Genomic DNA, 15,464 nt, shown 5'->3' with positions numbered 1-15,464 from the left:
GAAGAGAGAGGAAGAGAGGAGAGGAAGAGGGAGGGGAAAGGGGAGGCAAGGAGACGGTGAGGGAGTGGCTCCACGAGGGCAGGTCTCATGAAGGCAAGGATGTTTACTGTTTCAATGCCCAGCATGCAGCATGCCTGGTACACAGTAGGTGCAAATAAATAGTCCGCGTGTGGAATTCATATTTATGGAGGACCTGCCAGATACCAAGGTTTATACATTTCTAACCATAGTTAATCCTCTCAACAGTCTTATGAAGTCACCAATATTATTGTCCCCAATTTATATATATGAATACTGCCTCGAAATCACCTAAAGAGGGCCTAGTAAAAGAGGACAATGAATAGAAAAAATCGTGTTCATAATCATCTATTTTTATCTCATTTAAAATAAAACCAAAAGCCAGATTACGTAAGTCAGAAGAAGACGAGGGGCACATGTATATTCCAGACACTCTGTTAAGTGACTGTCATAGGTAGCACTTTGAAGCTTTTCATAACGAAGCATGATACTCTTTTGGTGTGCTTTGCATTCTGGGGGTTCACAAAGTGAAACAGGGGAGGAAAGCAAGAAACTGGTGAAAGGTGAGCCAGGTAGGCTGGAAATTTAAAAAATAAAAACAAGAACAACAGCAACCTTACCACTAGCAGCCATCACAAGTAAGGTGTCAGTCACTGAATACTTTTCAACTAAAGTGAGGAAGAATGGATTATCTTTTGTGTCTATTTAAAATGTTTCAGCTGATCTGCAGCGGATTAAAGAAGGGATTTGCTTGTTTCAACGTACCTCAAACCCATATGCAAATAGGACTGTGATACTGTGCCGCACATTTATAGTCAAAGACAATACTTTGTTTTTAAGAAGAGCAGCACAATGTAACTGCAAATGAATGTCACACACACACACACACGCACACGCACACACACGCGCACACACACACACACACACACACACAAAGCCAGAGAACGTTAAGCTCCAGTGAAGAATTTTGGTAATTACCAGCTGTATTGTAAAAATCACCCAATATGTTTGTCTCCATTGTTTGTGATTCCTCTGAAGATTGAAAACACTCTCCTCTCTGCTGCTGTCCCCACTCTCGCCATTTTATCCTTTTCTGTTCCCACCGATTCCTACCACTGTGACAAATTACTCACTTACTGACCTTTTGTTTCAATATTACATTCATGGAGGGAGGGAGAGCAGAACAGGATACAGAGAAGGAGGGAGAGTGAAAGTAACTGTATGTGTGTGTTTGTGTGTGTGTGTATGTATGTGTACAGGAATGATAGAACTTGGAAGTCGCCCCCCAGTTTTTTAAACAAAAATGAACTCTAGGACAGGGATGGTGGTTGTTTTTTAATGGGTAGACCTTAAAGAGAACCAGGAATAGGTTCTGTGTAAATAAGAGACCAGCAGGGTGGTTCATTTGTTTGTTCATTCATTTGTTTGTTTAGTCAACAGAAATTTAATGAGTACCTACTATGGAAAGGCATTATGCTACCTAGTGGATACTTACAAAAGTGAATGATTTTTTTCATAAATATGATAGGAAATTACAATTTTTTATTTTAAAAGCTAAACCCCTTAGCTAAGTGGATTCAAGGATTAAACAAATATTTATTCAGTTTTACTGATTATTTGCCCTTTGAAATATTATTTGTTAAGCTTCATGACACTATGCTCTCTAGAATTTATTTTCTTTAGATCTTAGACTCCTTTGCAGGATTTTCATCCTTAGCCTGTTATTTAAGTGTTGGTGTTCCACAGGGTTAAGTTTTCATTTCTTTATTCTACATACTTCCCTGGGAGTTCTCATTGCTCCTATGACTTTTATTTATTTTTTAAAATTTATTTATTATTTATTTTTGACTGTGTCGGGTCTTAGTTGCGGCACTCGGGATCTTCGTTGAGGCATGCGGGCTCTTCATCGTGGTGCATGGGCTTCTCTCTAGTTGTGGTGTGCGGGCTCCAGGGCGTGTGGGCTCTGTAGTTTGCGGCATGTGGGCTCTCTTGTTGAGGCACATGAGCTCAGTTGTTGTGACACGTGGGCTTAGTTGCCCTGTGGCATGTGGGATCTATAGTTCCCTGATCAGGGATCGAACCCCTGTCCCCTGCATCGTAAGGCGGATTCTTTGCCACTGGACCACTAGGGAAGTCCTACTCCTATGACTTCTAGTATCATCTCTATGTGATACAGAGACCAGATCTGATGACACCAAATTCTGCATGTCCAGTTCAATATAGGACATTGCCACCTGGATGTTTCAAGGTGCCCAAACTCAGAATACCATAAATTGAACTAATCAACTTCCTCTTATCTCATGACCTAGCACAGCCATCCATGAAGTTGCCCAATCAAGAAACCGAAGAGTCATTCTTAACTCCTTTCTTTATACTCCCTAACAATCTAAAAGTTCCCTAAATGTTTATATCCTAAATTATACTAAGAAACCACCCATTCCTCTTCACACACTCTGCTACCACCCAATCCAAGTCACTGTCATCTCTTGGCAACATTCTCATGAACACTTGCTTAATTGGTCTCCCTGGTTTCAATCTTGCCTGCTCCCAATGGTTTTGGACTTTATAGCCAGTTATTTGTTAAAAGTGAAAATTTGATCACATTGTTCTCTTGTTTCAAACCCTTTACTGGCTTCCCATATACTAAAGGTAAAATTCCAACTCCTTTATGAGATCCTTTAGACCTCTGTTAACCTTACAAACTCTTGTCTTGCCTCTCCTCTCTCAGACACTATACTCCACCACACTGAAATTCTTTCAGTTCCTTAAACATGAAATTGATGCTTTTACCTCACGCATTCCCATATCCTTCGCACTGCCTAAAACTTACCTTTACTCCAAACCCACCAATGCTAACTCCTGATTATCATTTAAATACTGGCTTCCTTTGGGAAGCCAACTTGGGTTGCCACTCCACCCCTGCTCAACCTACCCACCTTCAACCCCCTGTACTTGCACCCAACCTACCTGTATCTCTACCAAAGATAGGTCCTGTTATATGTTCCCACAATGATGTATACATCCTCTCTAATATCATTTTTTAATATTTTATTATAAACATCTATTTAAAATTCTTTTTCATTAATTCTGGTATAAAGGGCAACAAACTATCTAGCATAAGCAACTTGCCCAGTACAGTGCCTTGCACAGAACTGGTACTCAATAAATATTTGTTCAATGAGTAAATGGAGCACCTTTTATTTAAAGGAACTGGGAAGTGTTTAGAGATAAATAAACACCTCCTACCCTTAAGGAGGATGACATTAAATGTAGAATGGCTGTTATATGTAATTATATGATGATAATGAGTAAATAAAATTGACTTCAATTTGGATACATGGGGATTTGCTAACACTGTAAATTGTAATGAAATATTTAGCTCTCCCTTCTGGGATAATCTAATGCACACTAAACACTTCTGGAAGACAGTTTTACGATTTTATATTACAGATAAGAAAATAGGCACAGCAAAATTACTCAAGGTTACCTAGTGAATCATAAGCAGAGCCAAGATTTAAAACTCAAAGTGGTCAATATCCAGTACCTAGTGCTATAATTTTTTGTTTTGTTTTGTTTTTTGTTTTTGCGGTACGCGGGCCTCTCACTGCTGCGGCCTCTCCCGTTGCGGAGCACAGGCTCCGGACGCGCAGGCTCAGCGGCATGGCTTACGGGCCTCCGCGGCATGTGGGACCTTCCCGGACCGGGGCACGAACCCACGTCCCCTGCATCAGCAGACGGACTCTCAACCACTGAGCCACCAGGGAAGCCCAGTGCTATAATTTTTTAAAAACTACTTTTTCTTTTTCTCCCCAAAGTTCTATTTTGTGATTGTAAGACTTCTACCTATATACTTTAATAATCTTCTCAAAAATATCACCCGTAATATTTATAGTTGAATATGGAAACTCAGGAATGGAGGCCCTTTTCGATGGATTTTCCTCTAGTCTTTAAAATACAAGGCTTTGTGTGATGTGTCCCTGCACGCTTGTACACTCTGAGAGGTAGTAAGCTCCTTCTTTGCTCTTAACAGTGTTAGTATTGGGCACTAATTGCCACTACAAAGGGCAAACGTTGAACTCTTCTGCTCTTGGACATCAGGTTGGACACTCTAGGTTTAAACATCCATAGTTAGTTGGCTGGTGCATTCTAGTGCACTCAATGGACATTTCGGTAGAAAATGCTGCCAGTACTTAATAAATACTCGAGAAACAACATAGGCTATTACATTTAACAGGATTTCTGGTTCTAACATTCATACTGTGAGAGAAATAAACTAAAAAAAGGTTTATGATGCCATTTCAAAAGGCCAGATATGTACTAAGTACTCAATAAATATGCTTATTCTCATTGTGGTATTCTGGGGCCAATGGTAAACTTAATGCATAACCAAAATGCATAATAAAGCCTTAATCACCTTCTCACTATATACAATTAGTACACATATATACCTTTGCTCTTTATAACAATAAGCATTGCTGACATTAATTTCTCAGAGATAGACAGGGCAAGTATACACTTGAGATTTTTTTCCTAACCCCAGACTGAACTTTCTTTTTTTTCTTTTTTTTTTTTCAGGGCCTCTCACTGTTGTGGCCTCTCCCATTGCGGAGCACAGGCTCCAGATGCGCAGGCCCAGCGGCCATGGCTCATGGGCCCAGCCGCTCCGTGGCATGTGGGATCTTCCCAGACCGGGCACAAACCCGTGTCCCCTGCATCGGCAGGTGGACTCTTAACCACTGTGCCACCAGGGAAGCCCTGAACTTTCTTTTTATACCTGAATACAGCACAAGATGTTAAAAGAATCCAACCTGTACAAATTGTGGCTAACACTTGCTACTTTTATTGGGTATGCAGAACACACTCCTCTTAATCATTCTTCAGTTCAATTATACAATTTTCTCTCACCAGATACAACATCAAATAGAAGAACCCCCAATTAAAGAACATTTCTCTTGCTCTTTGAGCTTTGCTTACCCCATCTTTTGTTCACCAGAAGCAAACATCTCTACCTCTAAAGCACTCAAGCCAGCTCATTATATCACTCTCCAGTCTTGCCTTGCAGCTCCAGGCCCAGGAAGAACTTTAAATGTCCAAAGTATTTACTGTTCTTAATCCCCATTGTGACGTTAAGTGAATTGGTTCTGTCATGTGAGTATAACTGATTTTGTTTCCCCTAATAAAGATAGACACTCGAGTTACCCATTTGTAAGCTAGCCCAATGTAAAAGGAAGAGAGAACTTCTGTCAGATGTCAAGTTAACATCAATTACTCATACCATGGAAATGTCAATTAAAACTCTAGTGCAATCTTTCAAACACAATTTTCCAGTCCAAGAAATGTGTATACATCCATAGTGAACGGAGAGGCATACAAGGATAAGCTCAATATATGTGTTAATATTGTTGGTTGGTCATTAGTAGATGGTATTCATGGAGTCAGAATACTTTTGATCTTCACTTGAAAATGTAGATTCCATGAATTCATCCTCATTCATTAGCCCTGCTTTTGGGGAAAGGACTTTGTAAAGATGTTGCTTTCATTTCCTAATGCTGCAGTTCCTACTAAGCTATACCAGGGAATAAAGGTTCCTTTCAAGAGTAGCACAGAGACTGAGTTGGCTTCCTGCTTTCAGAGATTATAAATGTTCTCAAACACTTCCAAAATGAAGCAAATTCCAACTTGGGTTTCAAAGATCTTTTTATTTATTTATTTTTTTACTCCATTTGCCTTAGTGGTCTGAATGTGACAATAATGAAGGCTAACAGAGTAAAAACAAATGTTTAAACCAAAGATACCTGCCCTATTGGAGAATTTACTTTACCTGCAGAGATTCCATTTCTTCATCTTTTCTGTGAGTCTCCTCCAGCAGATCTATAATAAGAAAGTAAAATATCCATCAAAATACAATGTCAAAATGCATTGCCTCTTACTTTCAAACTCGATTCAGTCAGTAGCTTGTATAAACCGTTGTCCGGAAAGAGAATTTGATATATTTAAGTATAAGAAGCAACATGAAAGAAATGCCCTCTGATCCCAACTGGTGAGGTGCGGTAGAGATCTGGATTCTGCCAAACCTAAGCTAGCTAAGAAGCCCTGGGAGGTCCTAGGTCTGGTGGCGATACCAGAAAATGAGACCAACTCAATTACAAATCCAAAATCATACCAATGTTTTAGAAATCTGGCCTAATGCTTATGTAACTCAAAAGCAACACAAAATTTTCTTTAAAAAAAAAAACAAAAAAAACCTTTTTTCGTTTGAAAGAAAAAAATAGAAACAAACCATTCGCTCTTAAAATAAGCTCCCAAGCCAAGTTCCACCTCCAGAGTCAATTTTTTAACCAAATTAAAACACCCTGGAATAATGGGTGTGATTAATGGAAGTAGAACACCACCTTAACTGTAAACTCATATTAATTATCATTTCACACTGAGGGGGTGGGAAGCATTGATGCTACATCTGACCAACTGTCTGGCACCATCTCAGAGAAATTAGTGGCTGGAAGAGCATTCTGTCTAAATGCATGCGTATAACCATGGTATCTCTGTGCCCTAGACTAATTTATGAACTTGCTATAAAGGAAAATGAATTTGGCAAGCAGAATTTTCTGCCTGCAGCTATACCACCTTGCGCTATGATCTTATTAGATCTCACAAACCTAAAGAGGGCTGGGCTGAGTTAGAACTTGGATGAAAACTGGCAAGAAATACCTACAGCAGCGCACATTAACATTAGCATTTGCCTTACTCTGTGATTGATATAGCTTACCAAGAGGCTGTGCTGCATAAAAGGAAAATATAACGTACAGAAATTCAATAGGTACCCCAGAAAGGCAAATGCAAATGTTTTTAGCAAGTGCTACTAGATGGAGCGGGAAGCAGTAATATACTGGGTAACCAAGTCATGCTGGTATATGTCATAACTGGACAGGCAATATCCTGAAACTTCAGGAGACCTGGCAGATGATATAATTGATGGTGATGGCCCTTTGAGATTGCACAGCTAAGAGAAATACAGAGGAGTGGCAAGCAGTCCCCTCAAGACACAGGGTACTGGGATTAAGGATGAAAGTTCGTTTTTGCTATCTGTAGCCGGCTGATGTTGGCTCCCCAAACACCCATACTCAGAGTTATATCAAGAAAGTTACAGGAGCATGCCAATGTGTTAGGGTGTATTTTTAAAGTGTTTTCTGTTGGCACATCAGGATTTTTAGCTATATGGTACAGAAAGCAACTTGGGGTGTGGTAAATTAAGTGCCCTCAATCATTCCTCTTTCTGCATCCTTACTCAATTGCATTGCGACATTGTAACTACTTCCATCAAGAGAGGTCACATGTATCTTGCATCTAGGCTTGCCTCCTGACTTGATTTGGTAAATAGAATACAGCAGAAGCAATTCTGTGCCAATCTGCAATAAGGGTTCCAAAAGGCCTCATGCATTTTCACTTTTCCACTTGGAACTCTTTCACCACCATTTGAACAAGCCCAGGACAGCCTGCCAGATGACAAGAGACATATGGTCCAGTATTCTTTCCACCCCTGAAACCCTGCAGGTTGCCCCAACTGGTAGCCTGCAAATGCCCAGAAGCATGGATGACTCAGATGGGAGCCCAACTGAGACCAGTCAAACTGCCCAGCTGAGCCCAGTACCGACTTCAACTCAGAGAATCATGACCTATGGAATAAATGGAATTGGGGGATGCTTTGGTACACAGCACTTGCTAACTGATAGCAACCAGCTGCTAACTGAATAGCAAGCATTCAGAATTTATTAGAAGGATGTAAGAGTAACTTATCAATACAATACATCTAGTAAGAATAGATAACAGGAAAGTGGATTCAGACTCTGGAGAGAGTGACAACTGGTCTGGGGGTGTAGGGATGAAGGTAGCATGAACTAATGGGCATTTTATACTGGGTAACACTAATCTGTGCATTAGTCCACTCAAAATGAAATTCCATAAAGAGAAGAGCTAATGAGACTAGCTTAGATCTTTTGCCTACTGCTTGGCCAGGGGAAAGTACGAAGCACTTTCACTGATAATCCCAAAAGGATTGGATGAAGAACAGAAAGGACTGTTTCCAAACATCAGGGTACTATTAACAAAAGGAGGAGGTATGGATATCAGACAGGCCAAAACAACAGCCAGTTTTAGTAATTCTATCTTCAGTACAACTCTTTTCAATATTTGTGAGACATAAATTACTTCAATATCTTGGCTATCGTAAATAATGCTTCAGTAAACACGGGGGTGCATATATCTTTTTGAATTTAGTGTTTTCATTTTCTTCAGATAAATACCCAGAAGGGGAGTTGCTGGATCATGTGATAGTTCTAGTTTTAATTTTTTGAGGAACCTCCAAACCATTTTCCACAATGGCTGCACCAACTTACATTCCCACCAACAGTGCACAAGCGTTCCCTTTTCTCCACATCCTCGCCAACATTTGTTTTTGTTGTCTTCTTGATAATATCCATTCTAACAAGTGTGAGGTGGTATCTCATTATGGTTTGATTTGCATTCCCTGATGATTAGTGATGTTGAGCATCTTTTTATGTGTACGTTGGCCATCTGTATGTCTCCCTTGGAAAAATGTCTATTCAGCTCCACTGCCCATTTTTTAAATCAGACTGTTTGTTTTTTTGAAATTGAGTTGTGTGAGTTCTTTATATAATTTGGATATTAACTCCTTATTGGACATATCATTTGCAAATATCTTCTCCCACACAGGGGGTTGCCTTTTTGTTTTGTTGATGGTTTCCTTTGCTGTGCAAAAGCTTTTCAGTTGGATGTAGTCCCATTTTGTTTATTTTTGCCTTTGTTGCCCTTGCCTGAGGAGACAGATCCAAAAAATATCGCTAAGACTGATGTCAAAGAGCTTACTGCCTATGTTTTCTTCTAGGAGTCTTATGGTTTCAGGTCTTATAAAGTCTTTAATCCATTTTGAGTTTATTTTTGTATATGGTGTAAGAAAGTGTCCATGAATGAATAAAGAAGATGTGGCACATATATACAATGAAATATTACTCAGTCATAAAGAACGAAATCTTGCCATTTGTAACAACACAGATGGACCTAGAGGGTATTATGTTAAGTGAAATGAGTCAGAGAGAGGAAGACAAATACTGTATTATTTCACTTCTATGTGGAATCTAAAAAACAAAACAAAACAAAAACATACCAAAAAAACCCCAAAACAAAACAGAAACAGACTCATCAATACAGAGAACAAACTGGTGGTCCCTGGGGGTAGGGGGATGGGGTTGGGTGAAATAGGTAAAGGGGATTAAGAGGCACAAAATTCCAGTTATAAAACATGCAAGTCACAGGGATGTAATGTACTGTATAGGGAATACTGTCAATAAAATTACAATAGCTTTGCCTGATGACAGATGTTTACTAGACTTATAGTGGTGATCAATTTGTAATGTATATAAATGTCAAATCACTAAGTTGTACACCTGAAAATAATACAATATTCTATGTCAATTAAACTCCAATTTTAAAAATTTAAATTAAAAAATAAGTACTTGTGAGATACAAGATCACTACTGTGTCTCTATGTGGGCGTGGCCATTTTGTTCCACTTTGGATATTAGGAGGTTCTCGGAGCTGAGCCCCCTTGTAATGAATTGCATTGCTTAATGATACAGTGGAGCTGGAATGGTGGAGAGTGGGGTCTATCAACCATTAAAGAAAACTGATCTAGTTCCTCCAGAGTCAACCTGGTATGGCAAACACCAAACCCCTTAGCTAAAACTTAACTGGATAAATAATGGGTACTGGATCTCTTATACAGCCAAACTCAACTCACACATTTGATAAAATATATATGTAAAGGAGTTCAGTCTACCCTCAGAACTTCACAGAATTACTGCAATTTAAAAATCATGTTCTCAGTTTTCTTCAAATACATAAAGGTCATGCTGCTCTTCCAAAAAGCTGATACCAATAGCGATGCTTGATTTTGAATGGCTGAACAAAAACTGCCAAGGAATTCCTATAATTGATATTTAAAATACAAAATCCCCTTCTGTTCACCCCCACTGACTCTCATCCCAGCTTATATCAAGAGTATAAGTAGACACTTGTTTTTGTTTTGGTCTCCATGTCACATCCCTCCCCTTTGAGAACTTCATGTTCTTCTTTTCCATGTGATTCCTGTGAACTTTCAGTCAAGGGGTTAACTTCTTTGGCCACAAAAGTAGGTCACGACCCAGAATGGCCAATTAGAGCACCCTACCTCCCTGCACATATAAGCTAAGCAAGGCCAGCAGTGACATGGATACCAGGAAAGAATATCTCCTTCTGAAGCTGCAAGCTTATATGAGCCTGGAGCTTTCAAGGCTCTATTTTCTACTATGTCAAAGGAACTTGTACAACAATGAAGCTGGTAAAGAAGAAAGCAGAGCCAAGAAACAGAGAGCTGGTTCAGGACAGATACACCCTTATCTGAAGTCCATGTAACTCCTGAACTTCTAACACTATTTTTTTTCTTTAGTAGCGGTAGTTGGATTGCTGTCATTTCTAAAAGTTTCTGGGGATGTGGCTGTATTGAACCTTATCTCTATGCAGAAACTTGGAGAACTTAGAGTTAGCAAGAACTTTCTATTCCACAGTGAAACATTTCATTCTGCAATAAATAGATGAAGACATGAAGCTCAAAGAAGGCAAATGGTTTGCCTGCAATTACCTAGTTAGTGCTAGAGACGCAACTAGAGCTTTGCTCTCCTGTTTTCCTACCCCATCTATCATATCATGCTCTCTTTGGTACCACTCAGTACTTATTGTACCTTTCTTCATATGGTTATTTTTTAAATGCACACGTTTGTATTCCTCTCACTTACCTTAGGAGTTCACTGATGTCAACAACCAGGGCTTTGATGTCTTTATAGCCATAGCCTCCCTAACCACTGCTTATCTACCTTTGCTACTTAACTTGGATCCCCCCAAATACCTTTCTCTGCCTACATCACTTCTCTATGCAATGGCTCACTTGTTAAGTGCATTGTTCAGTTACATGCATTTGGGGTGATTAACAAGGTCATCAACCTGTGCTGATGAAATATGGCTACCTGGCATCACTGAGGAGTGACTACTCTACTGCAGACAGACACAGGATGAGAGAACCTGTCCACAGGTGAGACCTCTGGACAGTTGACGTTACATAATGCTGTGACACCTGAGTGTGATGAGTGCACCTGGATATAATGAGTAAACTTGCTGTTTGTTCTTCCAGCATCAGAACAAACGATCGGCATGGCAAAAGCTGAAGGGCTGCTCTGCTCCCTTGCTCAGCACTGGCATGTTCATGTTTTGCTTTATTATTCTCTGGTTTGCTGTTCTATACAAACAGAATTCAACTGCCATGCAAATTGCTGTGGCTAAATGTGCTTCCATCAACATTAGTAAATGAAAGATATTTTTGGTGAAAAGGGCAACCATTCTGTGTATTTTCCTTGGACAGGCTCTAGCCAGTTTAAAAGAGCTGATACTAACTCATTATGACATATGGTTATTAGAGGAGGGAAAAAGTCCCACTTAAAAAAGCAGGACATCATGGATGAGAACTGGAGAATCCTGTTGTTTTGTTTTGTTTTGTTCCACGTTGCATTTCTCTGGCACATGCAGGGTAATACATCATGATCATGTTTTTGGCTAAGACTGTCTCCACCACTTCCTTCGCAACTAGTGGTCTGGCTATTTAAGGAGGTTTGACACTTTTTATGTTGATTCTGGTTCCTAGTAGCCAAGGAAACAGATAGGTTGTTTGTTTATTTGCTTTTAAAAGGAGAATCATGTTCAGGTGGGCATAACCAATACCCTCATCTAGCAACTTGACCCTTCACAGAAAGGTTGGCAATCATGTTTAGAAAGGAGTAGTGTTTCTTTTCTTCTCTTTTACTATAAAATATCTCATCCTTATTATAAGTCAGCCCAGCTGGTAATGAAGAGAAAGTTATAGAAACAAGGGTTTCAGACTCCGCAACATTTATAACAACAGCACCGGACACAGTAGCACTGGCAGAAGAATATGGTGAATTAGTGACTGAGGTTTAGGGAAAAGCATTTAGTCTCTGGCTCCTGTATCTTCACTTAGTAATTCAGTGCACCTTTTCAATGCTACTCTATGTGTCCTGACATTCAGTGAAAACAAGAGATAATGTAAATTCTCAAAAGAATGCAATACTTTTTAAAAAGTAAATTTGTGCCATTCCTCTTTGCGGGTGGCGGTCGCAATATAATGAAATTAACAAATTAACCAAATTAAAGAGCGCACTACAACCCTTAAAAGGTCATAAACGATGGACCTAGCATCCCACAGTTACATACTAGATACTCCAGATTTTATCTACATGCTGAAGACAATGGTTGATTTCTCTTTTCCTTTCCTGGCTCTCTAGTTATTTAGGATTACTGACATTTTGGGGACAGAAGGGACCGCTGAAATAACCTAATGCCAAGGTTTTCAGTTTTTTAAAAAAAAAGAAGTAGAATTCTGCCTTACAAGTGAAATCACACACACTTTCAAGTGTATATTATGAATAAACAATTAAGAAAGCTGCTTTGGTGGAAGCAGAAGTGAAGGGCCTGGAGGCCAGACCACTGGACTTCCCTCCTATCCTGGGGTCAACCCCTGTGGTGCCGTGGTGGGGCAATTAAGCTCCACACTGTGCTGATTGAAAACCACTGATCTAATCCCACCTTCTCACATCTTGTAGATGAGGACTGAGTTCCGAGAGATTAAAAGCCTCTGGCGACATCACATAACTAGTAGATAGAAGTATGTGAACCTGAGCCTAGGGCTTCTGAACTGGACCAGGGTCCGATACTTTGTTTCATAAAACAGTGACTACCTTCCTTTGCCTTTCAAGGTTTCTACTGAAACGACATAGTATTTCAAGCCCTACCGTGAATGCCTATACATTTTCCAATGCCTCCCCAAACTAAAAGTAAATTTTTCTAAAGCACTTGTGTAACATCAGCAATCTATGAGAAGACCTACAGTTAACAGCTGTGCACAATAAAATTCCTCACCTCTAGGAGATAACATCAAAAGATGTGGCTTTGATGGAAAGCAAATACCTAGACACTTGAAAAAGCAGTTGTTTTTGGCAAGATGTGTTCAACATACAACATACAGAATATCTCACAACATAAAACAACAAAAAAAAAAAACCTGTTTAAATGAATGGGTAACAGTTGAATAGTTTCTCAGCTTAATATAACATTTGCCAGTCAATGTTTTTCCTATTTTATTGTACTAGTAAACGTAAATAGGATAAATGAATAACAATATGACTCTATAGTAGACGAAATACCTCAAAAAACAATAAAATGTGTTGGTTTAAAATTAACATAAGTAAAACACTTAAAATAGTGTCTGGTACTTAGTCAGAGTTTATATATATATATATGGTTTTTTAAAAAACTTACCCTTCAGGATGCCTACTAAAATCAGAAAAATGTGTGAAAAATAATCACCTGCATTTTAAAACAAATAAGCAAAAAAAGCCCTCAAGCATCCTGCTTTTAGATTCCATCCATAATTGGTAGCTACATTATTTAGAACTCTGCCATATCTACTGCCACCCACTGGTTCATATCTGGATATACCACAATGAGTTAAGAGCTTTCTCATAAGGTCTGACCACAGAAAACACACAGGTTGAAATGAAGAATAACATTCAAAAAGTATGGCTATCCTCTGTGGTTTGTCTCAGACGCTGAAACAACATGCTGGTCTACAGATGGAGCCCAAATGGTCTAATAAATGAAAGGTTTAGAATCCACTGTCTGTCTTAGGTATGTGGTAAAACATCCAAATACAGGTACTCATGTTTTATTTGATGTCAGTTCATTTCTGGTGAAACTTTCCATCCTGACAACTTTACAGAGATTTAAAACATCTTCTCCACAAAACTGCTACACTACAGAAAACAACAAAGTAATCTACCCCATTCTGCCTAATTCTTGGCTCTGGCATGAAGAAACAACAAGATATAGATTGAAAGTTCCGATTCAATCAACTGTTAAGATTTTTAACATTTCTATTAGCAACAAGAGCAGAAAAAGAACATATTCATTAAGAAACAAGTAACCTGTCTTAAATCAGTCTAAGGCCTATCTTGGTCAAAAGGACTGCATGTGACAATTAGCAAAATGAGCAAGAGATGTTTATGATCTATTATAAACACCACTTCAAGAATAAGTTTCATATGCTCAAACCCAGGAACAAAATCATGTTCCTTCCTACATACAATATCTCTAAATTACAATCACCTAATGGAAACTTTGGCTTTTATTTAAATTCCTTTATCTTGGACTTTGTTCAGGTTCTAAACTCATAAGGTGCAAGTGGGTATGTATTTTGGGGCCTATAGAAATTCTGGGTATTTGACTTGTTCATCTCCTGTTTACAGAAACTATAAACGTTTGTGCTGGTTTCTTTTATTATTATTATTATTTATTTATTTATTTATTTATTTTTTATTTTTGTGGTATGCGGGCCTCTCACTGATGTGGCCTCTCCTGTTGCGGAGCACAGGCTCATGGGCCCAGCAGCTCCATGGCATGTGGGATCTTCCCGGACCGGGGCACGAACCCGAGTCCCCTGCATTGGCAGGCGGACTCTCAACCACTGCGCCACCAGGGAAGCCCTGTGCTGGTTTCTTGATGCACCTACTAGTAAATTAGATCTAGCTTCCTAGGCCTTTCAGTCTCCTGGGTCTACCCTAAATCTATTCTAAATACAGACCAAGTTCTGAAAACCAAACATAAAGAACAAATCTTGACAGCAATGAGAGATAAATGATACCATAGTTATAGGGGGGAAACAGAATGCTAGCTAATTTCTCATTATAATCCATGGAGGTCATTACATTTTTAAATGCTGAAAAAAAGAAATGACAACTCAGAGTCCTGTATGCAGTGAAAATATCCTTCTAGAATGAAGGTGGACTCAAGACATTCTCAGGAAGAAAAATTAAGATAATTAGTTGTCAGCAGACCTACACTAAAAAAACAACTAAAGAAAAGTCTCTAAAAAGAGAAGAAATGATAAAAGAATCTTAAAAGATCAGGAAGAAAGAGCACAGTAATCAAATATGTGGATAAATCCAATAGATTTTCCTTCTCCTATTTAGCTTTTAAAATTATGTTCGATAGTTGAAACAAAATATGTAACATGATATGATGTGATTCTAAATGCATATAGAGGAATATGTAAGACAATTAAATTATAAATAGGAAGGACAAAAGAACATGAAGGAAGAAAGTCTTCTACAATTCAAACTGATAAAATGACAATACCAGTAGACTTTGACAGCCATGTATATGCAGTGTAGTGTTTAGAACAACCACTGAAAAAGCTATACAAAGAGATGCATTCAAAAACAGAATTGAAAAATCAAAATGGAATTCTAAAAAATGCTCAAATAACCCAT

General features: G+C 38.8%; 1 protein-coding gene across 5 annotated transcripts in view; it reads right to left on the bottom strand.

Moving 5' to 3' along the window:
• Positions 1-15,464, bottom strand: part of CEP128 (centrosomal protein 128) — a 439,104-nt gene that overhangs the window by 70,355 nt on the left and 353,285 nt on the right. For all 5 annotated transcript variants that reach the window (XM_033850758.2, XM_073800169.1, XM_033850760.2 and 2 more), the window contains one exon: positions 5,840-5,889. In XM_033850758.2, coding sequence (XP_033706649.1) covers positions 5,840-5,889 — 50 coding nt within the window. The remainder of the gene's footprint in view (positions 1-5,839; positions 5,890-15,464) is intronic.

Source organism: Tursiops truncatus, chromosome 2, assembly GCF_011762595.2.
Source record: "Tursiops truncatus isolate mTurTru1 chromosome 2, mTurTru1.mat.Y, whole genome shotgun sequence".
NCBI lineage: Eukaryota > Metazoa > Chordata > Mammalia > Artiodactyla > Delphinidae > Tursiops > Tursiops truncatus.
Note: the sequence above shows the minus strand (reverse complement) of the source record. Positions and strands in the feature narration are given on the sequence as shown.